Consider the following 18,165-nt stretch of genomic DNA (forward strand, 5'->3'; position numbering starts at 1 on the left):
AGGAGGAAAAAAGACTTGCAGAAGTGGGCTTGTAGTGACAGGGTCTGAGCTGAGAACCACAGAGCAGTCTCCTGCTAGACCGCGGCTAGAGCCCCGCCCCCATCTCAGCGGTCTCCATTCGCTCTGAGAGCACTTAACCAACAGTGATGTGGAACTGGGGGTAGTCTGGTGTCTTCCAGGGCCTGGACTCTTCTGCTGCCCCTTCCTTGAGCATGGCTGGACTATAAAGCCACTGTCCTTCCTGTTCTCATAAGGTCCCTGCCTCTGCCTGCCTCATCTTCACCCTCTGGACACTCGTCAGCACAGCTTCTGGACGCCAGACTCAGGTCTTGGCTAAGGGCAGATCAGTGAACCCTCCCAGGCCATAGTGCATGGCCTGCTTCCTAGGAATACCTGGCTAGGCAGAGCTCCCTGCCCAACCTCAACCCCAGCCCCACAGGAGGCTCCCAAGAAATAACAGCTCCAAAGGGCTGAGCCATGATCCCTTATGGAAGGGCCTTCACAGGGCCATCCAGGACTTAACATGTCACAGTAGTTATGTGTGGGCTCCCAGCTCAGTTCCCACTGCAGCTCTTCACCCTTCTGCCTACCCATCCAGAGGTGGCTGAGGCCTGGGACAAAGTCTGTGACAGTTCCTCACCCTGGAGGTAACGATATGGTGACTGCTGCTCTGTGACCAGCAGTGTCTGTCAGGCTTATCTCCCACCCCAGCCTGGGTCCTTCCCCAGCCCTGCATGGTGTCACACTTGCTGAGCTTGGAGTGATGGTGCACAGCCTTGCTGGACTCAAGCTCCATCCGGACATTTCGTCCTTGGCAAGTGCCATCCCGTTCTGTTCCCATGGCTCCCAGAATATCTCTCATGTCCTCAAGGGATCTGTACCCTGGAAGCTCAGCCCTCATGAGGCACAGACACAGCTCAGAACTCATCACCCCTGGGGCTGACCCTGGTAAGTTTACCAAGTTACCAAGAAAGCCATCTGCCAGAGGCCACCCGTCTGGTACCAGACCTTGTCCAGTGTCTAGTATCAAGTGGATCTCAGATTCCTCTTGATGCCCGGGACTGGGCTTTTTGTTTGTACTACTACAGACTCCAGGCCTGACTTACAAGGGCCTCACCTTCCAGCCTTGCTCACGTCTGCCCTGTTGTCCTGATCCGCCCCATCCCCACGCCCTCCAGCACAGGCCCTCCCTAAGCCTGCTGACTTCTTGAATGCCCCTACCCTCGCATGCCAGCCTTGCTAGGTACCATCCTCTAGATTCCCCATTCCCTGTCCACTGTGTTCCCGACACCACTGTCCATCCTAGCCACAGGGGATCATGTGCCCAAAGCCCAGGAAGTGTTTGTAGAATACGGAACTGCAATCTAGCCTGGCCTGTCACAGCCCTGATCCTGAGTGGGGTCTTTGTGAAGGCAGGTAGTGACCAGGGGTCATGAGCCAGGAGTTGGCAGGCCCCTGTGTGAACTGTGGAATGGCCAGGATGAGGCCCTGGCCTCTGTTCCTCTTTGCTGCCTCCTTCCAGGTTTTCCTGCATCTGTGGTTCACCTTGCCTGGGCTGTTTCTAGGAGCATCTGGGGGCCCTGGCAGGAGGCAGCAGGATCAGGTAGTGCACACAATCCTGAAGGTCTGGAGTCATAGCTCAGAGCAGCACCCCTGCCCTGCGGAGACAGGAAGGGAAGAGGGACAGGCAGCGAGGGCTGGACCCTGAGAGAGGGCTTAGGAGGTGAACCCTCAGCCTTTCTTAGCTGTGTGGCACGGAACCCTAAGGGTGGGCTGCAGGGTAGGCATGCCCAGACCAGAGCAGGCGGCAGCTGGGGCAATATCCACAGGCAAATGAAGAGGTGACAGACGGTATCAGTGCCGACAGAGAGGCAAAGGAAAGCTTCAGCTCCTAGAGAGGGGCCTGTAGTTCCCAGTCTGATGCTCTGGCAAAGACCTTGTCAGAGTGGCTGCATGGGCCTCATAGGACAAGTTAGCCATGGACCAATGTGCCAAAGAGAAAGGTCAGTGGGTGGCCCGGGGGCCAGGAAATGAGATGCTGACTTGGCCGTGGTCTGGGTGCTCGAGTACTCAATGAGAACCCCAGGAGGTGTGGTGTAGGCTTTGCTGCCCCAGACTGGCCCTGCCTAGCGTCTCCTGGAAACCAGTGTGGGGTCCCATGCATTGCTCCCAGCCTAGGGAGCTCTGTGGGGCCTTGGGGGTAGGCTGGTTGTGGCATATGGTTGCTGTCTGACTCATTGCCTGGGACTTGCCACATTGGCAGGGCAGGGCTGGGAAGGCAGGAAGAGTAAGGGTGCCTCTTATTTTGAGGTATACTTCCTTGATCCCCAGAAAATATGTCTTATCCCCTTCTGGGAACACGAGGCTGCTGGAGGTTGGAGTCTGTTCCTGAGTGTCCATTCAGGGATGGAGGGTCCTACACGGGCCTCTTGTACCTGTGTGGGGTCACTGGCTCTTTCAGAACCTGATGGCACTCTACACAAATGCCCTGATGGTGACCACTGGTGGAGGACTGATGGCTGGCCTCTTTACATACCATCTTACTGCCATGCCATTTGGAGCCATGGAGGTTTGATGACCAGCAGAATAGGTAGGGGCAAGACTGGATCCCAGCAGGCCCTAGCAGAATGTTTGCTGCATGACTGTAGGGCAGACTGGGAGAGTTCCAGTCTTACCCACACTGTGTGTTGGCACCCTGGTACTGATACCAACTGAGGCTGATGAGCCTCTTCGTGTGTCCCCTGAACTTGTCAAAGGATGAGCTGGAGACCCTTAGTAGAGACATTGTGCCTCTGAGTTTAAGCTTGCACTTGCTACACAAGGCCTCGTGGAAGCCACTTCTGGAAGCTTGGGACCAGATTAAGGTGAGATATGAAGAGTCCAGGGGCCTTGGAGTCCACAGAGAGGCTGGACCATCACAAACCTGATCCCTGTGTCTGTTAGGCAAGCCCTCTGTTATAATTGGGGAAACTGAGTCTGGGTTGGTTGGTAGAATATAATCCCATGTTCCAGGTTCTTGTGGCCTAGAACGGAACTCTCCAGTCTGTCCCCTGTGGGTTTGGCAGGGATGGCCCCACCCTGCCTGTGGGCTCCCAAAGGTGGAGTGAAGTGGGGATCCATCTCTGCAGAGCATTCTGATCTCAGTCTATAGAGGGAAGGTGGCATACTCAGGGACTCCCTGAGAGCCTTAACACTGGTGGCGCTAACCCATGGCTAGGAGCTCAGGATAGTGTAATGCGGGGACCTGAGACCTGCCCCAAATGGAGCTACTCCCAGATCCCTGCAGACTATTACTTGGTTGTGGGGATATCACCCAATCCAAAGTAGATGGGTAAGTTTCTTGCAAGGCCCGTGAATAGCCAACCAGATGCATCAAGGTAGTCCTGAAGTGAGGATTTTTATTTTGGTTTTACAAGACAGGGTTTCTCTGTATTGTTTTAGAGGCTGTCGGTCCAGCCTGGCCTCGAACTCACAGAGATCCGCCTGCCTCTGCCTCCCGAGTGCTGGGATTAAAGGCGTGCGCCACCACCGCCCGGCTGAAGTGAGGATTTTTAAACCCATCTTGAGATCTAGAAACTTCCAAGGCAGTTTTGGGCAGCTGGGGCAATGGAGTAGACATTCAGAACAAAGATGAGAATGTGAGGAGAGCTCAGAAGGACCTCAGCAAGAAAGCGACAGTGACAGTGGAGACAACAGGTTGGTGACAGGGAGGAGCAGGTGGCTACAAGTGTTTGTGACATGGGAGTCAGGGGGCTCTACAGACCAAGAGGAGTTTGTGTGGGTGACGATGACCCTAGTACTAGGAAAAGAAAGGACGGAGGGTAGGGGATCTGGGCTGGGAGACCCGTTAAGGGAGCATCCTAGGCTCTCCAAGGCTTGAAGGATGCAGACAGTGCCCAGGAGAAACGGGGTAAAGGTGCGCAATCAGGACAAGGTGACTGGGAACTGAAGTAGGTGACCTGATCTGTGCTTCTGGGCTTCACTAGGGCCAGGGAAGAGACCATGAGGAGGTCTCAGTGGGAGCTCAGAGACAGCCTCCCTGCCTGCTTTCTGAGACACCTACTGGACTCCAGGGTGCATCTACCCCTCTGGGTTGTCCTAAGCTGTCCTGGCCACTCCAGCCCCACACTGGATGAACCCACCTCCAGGCTTCCAGCCCTGGCCTGGAGTCAGTTCAATGTCCCCACTGGAAGCCTGTCAGGAAGGAGTCTAGCTGCCATCCTGGAAGATGAGGACAGCTATCCAAACAGGTGCCCAACAGAGGAACAACATGCATCAGTGGTGTTCCAGGTGGGGGGGGGGCGGAAGGGGCTGCTAGGGCCAGCATCTAGTGAGATGCCCCCCTAGTGGGGGAAACCCCCTGAGCAGCCTGAAGATGAAGCCAGGGCACAGGTGTACAAGTGTAAGAAAGTCCTGGGACAGGAAGGACTAGGGCCAAGGACTGCCCAGGGCTCCCCAGTCCCCAGAGGCCTGGGTCCCTTCCTCAAGTCAGAAGAGCCTGTGATACATGAGCCTCCCAATTGAGACTGTGGGACTGCCTGCCGTCAGAGCCATTCACCATGAGGTGGCCTATTAGGAGAATCATCTGTGGAGGCTCCTGGTAGGCATGATGACTGGCGTCTGATGTCCTCTGACCTTCCCAGCCCTCCTGCCCAGGTCTGTGCCTTATGGCTGGAGGTCATCTTGTCTGGAGTGGATTTGGGGTATTTTTGGTGTCTGTGCAGGGATGAGAGGGTGGGTTTTGGAAGCCCAAAGCTGAGGCAAGCAGGTGACAGCTTCTCTTCTCCCTGTGACAGGGGGCAGGGCCCGAGGCAGCGGAAGCCTCCCAGTCAACAGGATCATCGATGTGGACCTCGTTACGGGTGTGTCTCCTGGGTGGGGCGGCAGCATCCTGGGGTCACGGCAGGGCCCCAGGAGGGTGAAAGCTGATGGACCCTTTCTAGCAAATGGTCCTGGCCTGAGCCCCATCCCAGGTGAGCCCAGCAGGCCCAAGGCCAGCACACACCATGCCACCTTTGTTTGAAGCTAGTCTGATCTTACAATTCCTACTGCTCTAGCCTGCACTGTCTTCTATGTTCATATGAGGGGAAGGATGTGACTCTGAGACAGCAGGGACCTGTTTTTCAACAATGAGTCCTCGGGGTCCTGGGAGGAGCCCCCTCAGCCACAATGTCCTCAGGAACTAAAGCATCTCGTCACAGGGGCTGGGTTTAGACACCTCCACACAGCCTACCTTAGCATTCAGACTTTGCCCAATAAAATGTTTCTGAAGACATGCCTTGTATTGTGTTGTGCTAAGTGCTGGTGTCACATGCTACCACTACCCCAGGAGCCCTCACTCTTGGACATAGCCCCAGGAAGAAAGAATCCCAGGGAGGAAATGGTGTCTGGCCATGAGGTGGCTGTATGGAGAAGGTAGCTTTGTGCCTGGGAGCTGAAGGTCAGAATCCCCTCCTACACTCAGACTCAGATGTGTGGCCTCCAGACTACCCCTAGAATAATGAGGCTAGCTACACCCCAGTGTTGTCCATTTGCACTGCCCCTTGCAGATGACCTGGGTTTCTTGGACATCTGTGTTCTTCTGTCTCATCCGGGGTCGGGGCCTTGCTTGAGAGCTACAGTGTGGTCACTGTGGTCTCTCTCCTGTCCACTCTCTCCACTGTGCAGTGGAGCCCTCTTCCCACTGACCCTGCTCCCCACCCTAGTCTGATTCAGGTGACCCGGGAGAGTCTCCGGAGAGGGACATCTGAGTTAAAACCTGACTGTAGACAAGGTCTAGCGCAAGAGCCAAGTATGTCAAGGTCTGACAGGAGCAACCCTGGCTGTAGAATAAGAAGTCCTGATAGGACAGGGCATCAGCGAGGACATGGGGGTAAAGGGCCGTTGGGTGGTGTTGGGCTGAGCCTGCAAGGCATACTGCCATGGACCTAGGATGCCTCAGCACTGGGCAGCCCACTGCTGGGGGGCTTACCCCAAAACCCTCCCTGGCATTGGAATTGGGCGGGCTGGAAGGTTTCGTGGAGAGCATGCTTGGTACCCATCATGCACATCCCAGCAACTCCATGTCCCCTGTACCAACCATGTCCTAGCACTCACCATTTGACCCAGTATTCAGTGTGCCCCAGCATCACTATTTCCCAGTACCATCATGTCCTCAGTACCCACCATGCCCCACCACGCTTCCAGCACCGGCTTTAACAAGTTTGGATGCTGCTTGGTGTCTGCACAGCTGGAGGCATGGGTGTAAGGTTTCTGCTTCAGCTTGCCTAGGGCCCCCAGTGCCTGACTGCCGCCACAGCTATGGGGCTGCCCAACTTGGGTCATGTAAGCTATGCCCACAGGGCTGGGAAAGCTTACTAGCAGTGCCCAGACTGGTAAGGATGCATATCTGGGGGTCCTAGGTACCCCAGGTTTAGGACAAGCAGACAAATAGAGAAGCAGAGAGAGTTACTGTTCTGAGGCCACTGGTCACAGCACTTGGCCAGGGAGCAACCTTCTCTTTTTAGCTGCTATGTGGCCCCGGGAGAGGAGGCACCCTTTACCCTGTATTGGCATCTGTGAATTGGGGACAGTACCATCTTCACCTTGAGTCGGTGACAGGCTGGGAAGACCTCCAGAACCCTGCATTTAGCAAGCCCCTGTAAAGGACTCACACATGCCAGAGAGGCCTGTCCCTGACCTGCCCAAGTCACCCTGGAAGACTTCCTGGAAGAGGCTGAGACTTGAGGGTGGCGTTGGGACCAGGAGCAGTGCAAGCCTTCACTAGGGCCGGACAGCTGCCCCAGCAGGGAAGGCAGAGCTGGGGCTGCAGGGTGGAGCTATGGCCATGTCAGGAGGATCCTGGCAGGGTGCACGTGGGTTAGAGGTAGGGTTAATCATTGTCATGTAGCCTTGACCCCATCTGCCCTGGCCACGTTCCCGGGCTACTCTGCTCCTGCTGCCCTTCACGCCAGCTCAGGAGGAGCCATGGGGCAACGGGCCTGGGTTCCTAGCCCCTGTCCCATATCCAAGCCATGTCCCTTCCTGCTGCTCCTGCTGCTGCTGGTGGAGCCTCGGGGGACCCAGCCCCAGGCTGGCAGGGTGAGCACTGACCTCCTCCCTCACATTGTGGTCGAGGGCTCCCTATGTCCACTCAGGGTTCCTGGGAAGAGGCCAGAGAGAGGAGAGGGCCCCAGAGTAGGAGTGAGGAGTGGGCTAGGAGTCTAGTATGGTGACCCGGTGGGGGGGGGTTGCCCTTCACACAGAGAGGTGGGGTGCTGGGCTAGGCTGGTCTGGAGGGCCTGGGGGCCTGGGCTTGTTAGGACCCTCTTGATGCCCCCTGTGTAGCACAGGCCCTGTGAGTGTGGGGTCCCTAGGGTTTCTTTTGCATCTCTGTGTGAGATGGGGTATAGGATGCCTCTGAGAGCTTCCAGCTCTTCCTGTCTACCCCACAACTGACTCCAGGGTTGAATCTCAAGACCAGGATGACTCGGGGGCCTGTGACTCTAGGCTAGCTTGTTGGACCATTCAGACTGGGCAAGAACGGCCAGAGCAGGTCTTGGAGACATCCATTGTCCCCTGGACCTGCCCCAAGGAGGCTCAGGGCTACGACATCCTGACTCCAAGTCCAAGTGTGAAGGAGGGTCCCATGCTGACAATCACTGTGGCCCTTTGGGCTCCTAGAACCATACGGAGCCCCCAGGACCTAATGTCACAGCCACCCCCGTGACTCCCACAATCCCTGTGGCCTCTGGGAACCTCAACACCTCAATAGCAAGTGCTCCAGAGGCAGCGCCTGAGGGGCCCCACGGTGGAAGTCCCCTCTCTCCCTCCAGCAGCCCCCCCGGGGGCCAAGGTAGGTCAGACTCTGCGATTGCGAGGCTGCTATAAGAGTGGGCCATGGGGTAGGGGTGGGGTACCCAGTGGGAACCCCTGACCCTTGCCTCCTGCACCCTCCACAGTGCTCACTGAGTCCGGGCAGCCATGCAGGTTCCCTTTCCGCTATGGAGGCCGCATGCTGCACTCCTGTACCTCTGAGGGAAGTGCCTACAGGAAGTGGTGAGTCCTGGGGTGGGGCAGGGTCGGAGGACCCCATCCAAGTTCCCACAGTGGGCCTTGACGAGATCGGTAGCCGGTAGGATTCAACACCAAGCAGGTGGATCTAGATCAGGTGTCCCGGGTGCCTAGGCAGGGAGGGTGGGGCTCTGGGCAGGGACTCCATGTCATCCTCAAACTCGCCCTTCAGGTGTGCTACAACACACAACTATGACCGGGACCGGGCCTGGGGCTACTGTGCAGAGGCCACCCTGTCTGTGGAAGGTTGGTGTGTGGAGGGGCTAGCCTGAGCCCCCGGAGGGCTTTGACAGGGGCATAGGGGTCAAAGAGCAGGGTGGAGATAGTGGTGACCCTGGGCAGGGTGGTCTGTGAGTTTCATCCTTCCGAGCCTGGGGGTATGTAGGGACAAAAGAGCCTTCTGCCCGGAGGGCAGCATAGGGTGCCTCACCCAGACGTGGATGGCTTCCATGGCCATTGATGGTACCAGGGCGCCCTCTTGTGGTGAGGTTTATCCCTGTAGCCATACGTGGTCCCTTGGACAGACCCTGGAAAGCACCAGGAGTTCAAAAGAACAAACTATGTGCTGTCCCAGGGTACACGGAGGGACCCTGTGGCCGGGCAGAATGTGTGTAAAAGTGTAGGGTGTCAGTCACAGAGCCACGAGACACCTTCTCAGACGCTGGGGGATGGGGGGGCATTGGGAGGTGGGAACTTGCTCACCCAAGCAACCTATAGAGGGCAGCCTGAGGTCACCAGAGGCCCTTGGCAGCCAAGGGATACGGAGGGACCTCAAAGACTCTTGCCACTACCCATAGTGTCCCTTCCTGCCTGTACCCAGCTGTCCTTGATCCTTGTGCTTCTGGGCCCTGCCTCAATGGGGGCACATGTTCCAGTACCCACGACCATGTGACCTATCACTGTGCTTGCTCTCTGGCCTTCACAGGCAAGGACTGTGGCACAGGTGAGGGGACCTCGGGGCCCAGGAGTGGAGCCATTCTGGGAGGCTGGGAGAGTAGCCACTGGGGTGGGTGGTGCCTGCCTAGGGAAGGGGTCCTGCACGGGTGCTGTGGGAACACTGTGTGACTCGCAGAGAAATGCTTTGATGAAACGCGCTATGAGTATTTTGAGGTGGGAGACCACTGGGCCCGTGTGAGCCAGGGCAGCGTGGAGCAGTGCAGCTGCACCGCAGGCCAGGCCCGGTGTGAAGGCACCCACCACACAGGTATGTCCCGGCCAGCTTCAGTGAGACCTAGGGTACTGTGGGGGTGGTGAGCCACGCCCCTCCAGCAGGTGCCCCTCCCTTCCTCGCTCAAGCATAAGGCTACCCAACCACAGGACTCAGGGGAAGAACTCTGCCCCCTATGTTAGTCCCGGGAGACCAGGTTCAGTGTCTGAGCTCTCCCCTAGCTTGCCTGAGCAGTCCCTGTCTGAACGGAGGCACCTGCCACCTGATTGTGGGCACGGGAATCAGCGTCTGCGCCTGCCCGCTGGGCTACGCTGGGCGGTTCTGCAACATTGGTAAGCCACTCTTTTTAATGGTAGCGGGCGGGGCGGGGCGGGGCGGGGTGGGGCGGGGGTGTGGCTTGGCCTCACTGCACCCACCGTGCCCGCAGTTCCCACCGAGCTCTGCATCCTGGGAAACGGTACAGAGTACCGTGGTGTGGCCAGCACCACTGCCTCGGGCCTGAGCTGCCTGGCCTGGAACTCTGATCTGCTCTACCAGGAGCTCCATGTGGACTCAGTGGGCGCTGCTGCCCTGCTTGGCCTGGGCCCTCACGCTTACTGCCGGTCAGCACCTAACGGCCGCTATGCCTCATTGTGTGTGGGCAAAGAATTGGACAGAATGGGCTTCCCAGGCTCACCGGGGTCAACACTGCCAAGATGGCTATTAACTCTGTCTCTTGGGAGAGTGGGGCCAAGGGTTCCCACCAGGGTCTGCCGAGCATGCACATAGCTCTGGTGTTGGTGTGGGCGGCCACCCCGTTGGGTGTTAGGGTGGTTCCCACCAGGGTCTGCCGAGCATGCACATAGCTCTGGTGTTGGTGTGGGCGGCCACCCCATTGGGTGTTAGGGTGGTTCCCTAGGGGGAGTGGTGGTGTGACTCCTTTGTCTGGCCCAGGAACCCGGACAAGGACGAGAGGCCTTGGTGCTATGTGGTGAAGGACAACGCCGTGTCATGGGAGTATTGCCACCTGACAGCCTGTGGTGCGGGAACCCTGAGAGGTGGGGGTGGGCGGAGTAGGGTGGTAGCTCCCTGAGGACCTCAGACGGGAGCCAGTGGAAGGGACTCAGTGGCACCCTGTGGTGGTTGGCTCTCATTCTGGGAATATCTGGCTATCTTGGGTGTGTCACAGTGGGTCCCAGACTATAGGAGAGACAGAGCTCACTCTATCAGATGGCCCGACCTCTCCAAGGCCTGTAGCCTGCATTATACTCTCCCCTTCTGTAGAGTGGTGGACAGAGGCTCCCAGGGTGACTGCTCAGAGCAGGGCTAGGCCTGAGGAATTGGGCTATGGGTCCAGGTAGGATGCCTCTGGATCTTCCCTGTCTCCAGGGAAACCCAGGGGTGTGAACTGATGGCCTCCACTCCCAGAATCCCTGGTCAGAACCCAGTCCCAACCCCCGGAGGTCTTGGTGACCCTGGCCGCGTCAGCCCCAACCGCGCGTCCAACCTGTGGCAAGAGACACAAGAAGAGGACGTTCTTGAGGCCGCGCATCATTGGCGGCTCGTCGTCTTTGCCTGGCTCACACCCTTGGCTGGCTGCCATCTACATTGGGAACAGCTTCTGTGCTGGGAGCCTCGTCCACACCTGCTGGGTAGTGTCCGCAGCCCACTGCTTCGCCAACAAGTGAGCACACTGGCCCGAACCCCAGGGCAACCACCACCCAGCCACCCAGCCACCCAGCCACCCAGCCACCCAGCCACCCAGCCACCCAGCCAGCCAGCCACCCAGCCAGCCAGCCACCCAGCCAGCCAGCCAGCCAGCCAGCCAGCCAGCCAGCCAGCCCACCCAGCCAGCCAGCCAGCCACCCAGCCACCCAGCCACCCAGCCAGCCAGCCACCCAGCCAGCCAGCCACCCAGCCACCCAGCCAGCCAGCCACCCAGCCAGCCAGCCACCCAGCCACCCAGCCAGCCAGCCACCCAGCCAGCCAGCCAGCCAGCCACCCAGCCAGCCAGCCAGCCAGCCAGCCAGCCAGCCACCCAGCCACCCAGCCACCCAGCCACCCAGCCAGCCAGCCACCCAGCCAGCCAGCCACCCAGCCAGCCAGCCACCCAGCCACCCAGCCACCCAGCCACCCAGCCACCCAGCCAGCCAGCCACCCAGCCAGCCAGCCACCCAGCCACCCAGCCACCCAGCCACCCAGCCACGCCAGCCACCCAGCCACCCAGCCAGCCAGCCACCCAGCCAGCCAGCCAGCCAGCCAGCCAGCCAGCCAGCCACCCAGCCACCCAGCCAGCCAGCCAGCCAGCCAGCCAGCCAGCCAGCCAGCCAGCCAGCCAGCCAGCCAGCCACCCAGCCAGCCAGCCAGCCACCCAGCCAGCCAGCCAGCCAGCCACCCAGCCACCCAGCCAGCCAGCCACCCAGCCACCCAGCCACCCAGCCACCCAGCCAGCCAGCCACCCAGCCACCCAGCCACCCAGCCAGCCAGCCACCCAGCCAGCCAGCCACCCAGCCACCCAGCCAGCCAGCCACCCAGCCAGCCAGCCAGCCAGCCAGCCAGCCACCCAGCCACCCAGCCAGCCACCCAGCCAGCCAGCCACCCAGCCAGCCAGCCACCCAGCCACCCAGCCAGCCACCCAGCCAGCCAGCCAGCCAGCCAGCCAGCCAGCCACCCAGCCAGCCAGCCACCCAGCCAGCCAGCCACCCAGCCACCCAGCCACCCAGCCACCCAGCCAGCCAGCCCTCTATCTCCACATGCTCACCCTTCCGTGCTGCCTTCAGCCACCTCTTCTCAGGGACCACCCACATGCCACGTCCCTCCTCTGTCTATCCCATGTCCCTACCCATGCCACACGCTCCCACCCAGCCTCGGCACACTCCCATCCCTCCCTCCATTGACCATTTCTTCTGTTCCCCTAACACGTCTTTGGTCACACTGTGGCCTGATGCTTGTGCTGGGCACTGAGGTAGTCATGGAACACGAGGGTGGGGCATCTCCCGTAGCTGCCTTGTACACACACCTGTGTAGGAGGAGTGGCGGGCGTGGTCCTGACATCTGCATAGACCCTGCCTCTCCAAGAGCACAGTAGTGGGGTGGGGATGGAGAAGGTGCCAGAGTTGGGGCATGTCCCATGTACCACCCTGTGCCTAGGTCTAGGTGTTTGAGGGGCATTCGCCCAGGCAGAGAATCAGGGTGCTCCATTACAGTGTGTAGTAGAACCTCCAGGGTCACTGCACAGCTAGGGAAACTGAGGTCCAGTCCACTGAATCGGCTCCCAGGAGTGAGGGCCCGAGGTTCGCTCGTGTCTCCACCCAGAAAGACTGCAGCCCTGACACACCAGGGTTAACTGGACCGAAGAGAAAAGCGCCAGCAGTTCCTCATGGGGGCAAAGCAGTTGCCCCCGGGGCCCTACAGGCCAGGCTAGGCTGGGGCGGGGCCCCTAGGCAGATCAAACCTCCACCCATGTGGCCCATCCTCAGAGCAGACTTCACCTCATGAATGAAGTTGTCCTTGAAGATAGAGCTCCTGAGCCAGGATCATTGTGGTCCGGCCATCCTTGTTGGGCCTGACCTTGCTGTCACATGCGTTGAAAACGTCTGTGCAGAACTGTCCCAGGGCTGTGACTCTCCTGCTTGGCCATGACCAACAAGTATAGGACCAAGGTTGGGGACACATGGTAGTGTGGAGGAGAGGGCTGGGTGGCCATTCCTGCCTACTTCCTGTGCAGTCCCCCCAGGGACAGCGTCACAGTGGTCCTGGGTCAGCACTTCTTCAACCGCACAACGGACGTGACGCAGACATTTGGCATTGAGAAGTACGTGCCCTACTCCCTGTATTCGGTGTTCAACCCCAACGACCATGACCTTGGTGAGCTCAGGGCCTCTTCAGGGTGGGGGTGTGGTTTGTGTACCCCAAACCAGAGTTCAGACCAAGGTAGGAGCCAGGCAAGCACAAGGGCAAACAGAAGTCAGAGGTCAGAGGTCAGAGTTGCTGGAGGGATCTTGGTGTCCTTCCTCTTTGGTCTCTTAGGCCACCGGCCCACTTCCTGGGACTGCCTGCCGGGTGTCTCTGTCTAGTGTGGGCTTCACTGTCCGGGCTGACCTCTGCCCTCTCTCCTGTCCAGTCCTGATTCGGCTGAAGAAGAAGGGGGACCGCTGTGCAGTCCGCTCCCAGTTTGTTCAGCCCATCTGCCTGCCTGAAGCAGGCAGCTCCTTCCCTGTGGGACACAAGTGTCAGATTGCTGGCTGGGGCCACATGGACGAGAGTGAGTGGGGGCTGTCCCCAGTGCCTCCCGGGTAGGGGGCAAGGCAGCATGATGATCCTGCCTGCCCTGAAACTGCAGTACTCCACAGATGCAAGTGACTACTCCAGCTCCCTGCGGGAAGCACTGGTCCCCCTTGTTGCTGACCACAAGTGCAGCAGCCCCGAAGTGTACGGTGCCGACATCAGCCCCAACATGCTCTGTGCTGGCTACTTCGATTGCAAGTCTGATGCCTGCCAGGTAGGCTACTGCCAGGCCCCCACCAGGACCACACCGATGGGGGTCTCACTGGCCCACAGGGGAATTTCCTGGCCCCTAAGGAGCTCAAGGGCCTAAGACAGAAAGTTCTCCCACTGTGAACCAATTGGCGCCTCCTTAAGAGCATCCTTGCAATAGGAGGAGAACCATCTAAACAGATGGAAAACTAAAGACAGGCCCAGCATCACACGCTGTCCAGATAGAGCCCCGCTGTCCAGGGCTATCCGTGCAACATCAGGCCTCAAAGGCTACAGTTCTCTGCCCAAATTCCTCTTGTGTCCTCAGCAATCAATCAGTCAATCAATAACTAACGTCTGTCAAGGGCTTTATAGACCACGCCGTGGTCATGGTTATATGTCAGCCTGCTTCAACATGAAGGGGCTGCTTTGTGCCTTTTAAGCAGGTAGGGAAACTGAGCCCCAGACAGGTCAAACCCTTTTTCCGAGAAGTGTTAGAGTGGGTGTGGCTTGATTCTGGGGTCATTGGGGAGGGCTTCCTGGGGGAGGGGCTGTTTCACATGGTCTAAGAGATGTAGAGAAGTGTGCCAGGCTGTGAGGAGGCATTTCCGGTAGTGGTGGTACTGGCATGTTGGGACCACAGAGTTTCCATGTGTTCCTCATGAGGTAGGATCGGGGCTATGGGGTGTGGAGGTGAGAATGTTTTTCTGAAAGTTCGAGAATGAGATGACTTCCTGAGTGATTGGGGTCAGGAAGAGAGGCCACACTTCTCAGAAATGCCTGTCACCTGTCCTCAGGCATTCAGTCTTGAAAATCCTGTCTTTAGGGAACAGTGGAGACTCCTATTACTTCAGGACATTTGCAGGGTTGGAAGTCCATGAGCTCCTGAATCGGGCTCCTGGCTGCTGGTGCGTGTGTGGCTGAGCCAAGTTTCTGTTCCAGGGGGACTCAGGTGGGCCCTTGGCCTGTGAGAAGAATGGTGTGGCTTACCTGTATGGCATCATCAGCTGGGGTGATGGCTGTGGGCGACTCAACAAGCCAGGAGTCTACACTCGTGTATCCAATTATGTGGACTGGATCAATGACCGAATTCGACCACCCAAGCGGCCAGCAGCTGCCTCCTGAGACCCCCCCCCTGCAATGGGTGGGAGGGGCGGACTACTCGAGGGTCCCTGTCTACTACCAACAATAAAAACGTTTGCAAGGATCTGGCTTCACAAGGGCACTGCCTCCAGCTGGGCAGCTCTTTTTGTGAAGATTCCCCAAGCCATGGCTTGGGCCTTCAGTGTAGATGGTGTGGCTTCAGTGGTGGGGCCTGAAGCCAGTGTAGTTCCTGTGGGTGGACAGGGGTCTTCCATCTCATAAAGATGGCCCGAGGGTGCCAGCAAAGTCAGACTCCTCTAGGCCCTATCCCAGGCCGGGCCCAGGCACCCTAAGCATCTAAGGCAGGACACCGAAGCCAAGTCCAGTTCCTCAGGTCATGAACAAGGATGTACGCCTAGCTTCAAGATGGCAGCCTGCCAACAGTTTCCCATTATCTGTGGCAGCTCTAAAGGAGACCAGAGGAGCAGGGCCCGCATCTGGATTAGAATAATTGGCTACTGCTCGTGCTAAACACATAGGAGCCAGGCTGACCCCCATCCAGGCAGGACATGGAGCTAGCTTATTCTTTCTCTGGGGCCAGAAAGAGTGGGCAGTATGGTGGGAGAGCTGGGGACAGACTCCCTCAGCCCACAGGCTGTGGGATGAGCTGGGTATGTCTCACGGCTCCTCAGAGTCTCTGGCATGAAAATTCATTACTGGTTGGGGAAGGGCACAGGGGTACTATAAAGCAGGTTGGGGCAGGTAAGGGAAACAGGTTAGGATGGGTCAGAGGCCAGCTGTTCTGTGTCTCTAGCTGGGCCCAGGTTTCCTACGTCTGTCCTCCCTGGGTGACCTGAGGCTCTTGCTCACTCTGCAGATTTGCAACTGTGGTCTATTGTTCCTGTGGCAGCCACGCCCCATCTAGAGTCTGTTCAGTCTGGGTGATGCTTTTGCCCCAACTCACCCAGAAGTCCTCAAGTGCTCAGCCTGTGGGATCACCACACACCCACAAGTCCTTCTATTGCTACCTGAAGTACCAGGAGGTTCTCTGTGGATGGCCCTCATCCCATTCTCATGACACCCTATGAGACGGAGGGAACTGGTCCAGCAGGGCCTGCTCCCAGTGCATCTGTGAGAAGGACCCAGGCTCAGCCAGGCCCTCAGCTCTGGGTCCTGGATAGTTTAGAACTGTATCCAGAAATCTGGATGGTGTAGTCAGACAGATGGGTATGATCTACCTAGGAGACAGAAGCCTAGTGGCCAGTGGCCAGAAGACATTGGTCTTCTGTTCCAGGTTGCTCTGTGGAAGCATAGGGACAGCAAGTCCCCATCTGTGTGACCTTTAAATCAACTAAGAGCCAGTGGAGCTGGTGAGCTGATTTAGGTTTTCCTGGGTGACAATTAGGATGGGCCATAGCCCAGCATGACTGGAGTCAGCACAGGAAGAGAAGGTTAGGGCACAGATACTCACAGATTGGTGAGTGTATTTGTATCTGGGGAGAAAATGACCTGTAAACCAAGGAGAATAGTTCACGTGTATGGACCAGCACCCTTCCATAGTCATCCAGGGCTGCCAAGCCATCCCTGGTCCCCTCATCTTGACCACATCTTGGATTTGTCCTACCAGGGGACCAACCCATTGGGATGTGGCAGGCACATCCTGCTTCTGTTGTTTTTACTGTTTTATGGACTCACATAATAAGTTCTAGAGCATTCCTTCTTTCTTCAAAATTCTCTGAGATTCTAGACTTGATTTGGGATGATCTGCTTTCTGGAAGCTGGTAGAATGCATCTGTAATCGTACTTGGGCTGGAATTTCCTTTAGGGTGGTATCTCTGATTTGCAGTTTTAAACAGTCCTAGGACTAGTTGGGGGATATTCTTTATTCTGAAGCCTGCATCCTCCAAAATTTAGACTTTAAGTGAACTGTATCATTTTCTTGTAGCTATGACAAGAAAGTGGAAGAAGTAAACAAAGAAAAGAATGGAGGATGCTCTCTGGCTCACAGTTCTTTCCTGTGCAGTCCATGGCGGCGGGGAGGCGTGGCAGTGGGCGCTGGTTGCTCTGTGTCCACAGTCAGGAGGCAGAGAGAGAATGATGGCACTCGGTGCATCTTATTCTTTTAAAAATTATTTTATTTTCGTTTTTATGTGATGAGTGCTTTCCTGCATGCATGTCTGTACACTATGTGCATGCCTGGCACCTAGGAAAGCAAGAAGAGGGCATTGGATCCCCTGCAACTGGAGTTGCAGATGTTTGTTGGCTACCATGTGGGTGCTGGAAATTGAATCTGGATTCTCTGTTAGAGCAGCCCATGCTCTTAACTGCTGAACCATCTTTTCAGCCCCTCTTTTGTCCTTAGCCCATGGAATGATGCTGCCCACATTCAGGGTGATTATATTGGCCAGGGTTCTCTAGAATAGCAGAACTTATAGACTGAATCTCCCTGACCCCCCCCACACACAGGGGATTTATTGAATTACTTACAGGTTGCAGTCCAGCTAATCCAACAATGGCTGGCTGTGAACAGAAAATCCAAGAGTCCAGTAATTGTTCAGTCTGCCAGGCTGGATGTCTCAGCTGGTCTTAGTTTATGCTGGAATCCCAAAGAAATAGGCTCTAATGGCAGCAAAGAAGCGGACTTGCTGGCAAGGCCAGGGCAAGCAGGCAAAGAGCCAGAGCTTCTGTCTTCCATGTCCTTAGGCTTCCAGCAGAAGGTGTGGCCCTGGTTAGAGATGAATCTTCCAGCCTGTAGACCCAGACTAGAAGTGAGTCCACCCACTTAAAACCAAGAAAAAAAAGTCCCTCACAGGCATACCCTCTATTTCTGGATTCCAGTTAATCCCAGAGGTAGTGAAGTTGACAACCAAGAATAGCTGTCACAGCGGCCTTCCTCAGCTGAATTTCTTTGGAAATGAACTCACAGACATGGTCAGAGGTGTGTCTCCTAGGTGATTCCAAATCCAGTTAACCGTGAAGATGAGCCCCATGACGGCTAAGAGCTGAAGAAACCAGGAGCAAATTTGTCTAAATCTCACTTTTATTGCCAGTCAAAGTAAGCCAGATTTAGAGGGTGGAGAAGATGTCCATCTCTTAGTGTGTGTGTGTGTGGGGGTGCATAGCCACATTTTAAGGGGTATAAATGTAAGGAAGGGATTGTTTGCAGATGTCTTAGGTCATTTTGTGCTATTGTAATGGAATACCTGAGACTGGATAATTTATGAAGTGGCTCATTTGGTTCTGGAGTTTGGAAGTCCAAGATGGTGGCTCTGGCATCTGCTGGGTGCCGCTGAGGCCTTCTGCTGCAGTGCAATGTGGTGTAGGCCCCTGCAGGGTGAGCTAGAGCTCATTCTCTTCTTGTAAAGCCACTAACTCCAAGGAGTCCCATTCCCGTGGTCACACTAATC

The 18,165-nt window shown here is 57.0% G+C and overlaps 2 protein-coding genes across 3 annotated transcripts in view; both read left to right on the forward strand.

Moving 5' to 3' along the window:
• The window catches only part of Rgs12 (regulator of G protein signaling 12), a 96,330-nt gene extending 91,055 nt beyond the window's left edge, over positions 1 to 5,275 (forward strand). For both annotated transcript variants that reach the window (XM_005068860.4, XM_021226466.2), the window contains one exon: positions 4,797 to 5,275. In XM_005068860.4, the coding sequence (XP_005068917.2) occupies positions 4,797 to 5,023 (227 nt within the window). In that variant the 3' untranslated portion in view covers positions 5,024 to 5,275. The remainder of the gene's footprint in view (positions 1 to 4,796) is intronic.
• Positions 5,276 to 5,370: 95 nt separating this feature from the next.
• Positions 5,371 to 14,882, forward strand: Hgfac (HGF activator). The gene is made up of 14 exons (XM_013112424.3): positions 5,371 to 7,080; positions 7,663 to 7,834; positions 7,941 to 8,037; positions 8,225 to 8,298; positions 8,873 to 8,995; positions 9,125 to 9,256; positions 9,442 to 9,552; positions 9,648 to 9,822; positions 10,154 to 10,239; positions 10,628 to 10,883; positions 12,927 to 13,066; positions 13,323 to 13,463; positions 13,552 to 13,700; positions 14,618 to 14,882. The coding sequence occupies exons 1-14, from the start codon at positions 6,967 to 6,969 to the stop codon at positions 14,798 to 14,800; spliced, it is 1,953 nt and encodes a 650-aa protein (XP_012967878.1). The 5' UTR covers positions 5,371 to 6,966; the 3' UTR covers positions 14,801 to 14,882.
• The last annotated feature ends 3,283 nt before the right edge of the window (positions 14,883 to 18,165 follow it).

This window comes from Mesocricetus auratus, unplaced genomic scaffold (genome assembly GCF_017639785.1).
Source record: "Mesocricetus auratus isolate SY011 unplaced genomic scaffold, BCM_Maur_2.0 Super-Scaffold_100006, whole genome shotgun sequence".
In the NCBI taxonomy this organism is placed as follows: Eukaryota; Metazoa; Chordata; class Mammalia; order Rodentia; family Cricetidae; genus Mesocricetus; species Mesocricetus auratus.

Coding starts and splice junctions, on each gene's coding strand:
- Hgfac (XM_013112424.3), top strand. CDS start 6,967: ATGGGGCAACGGGCCTGGGTTCCTAGCCCCTGTCCCATATCCAAGCCA. Junction 7,081..7,662: donor CCCAGCCCCAGGCTGGCAGG/GTGAGCACTGAC, acceptor TTGGGCTCCTAG/AACCATACGGAGCCCCCAGG. Junction 13,067..13,322: donor CCCCAACGACCATGACCTTG/GTGAGCTCAGGG, acceptor TCTCCTGTCCAG/TCCTGATTCGGCTGAAGAAG.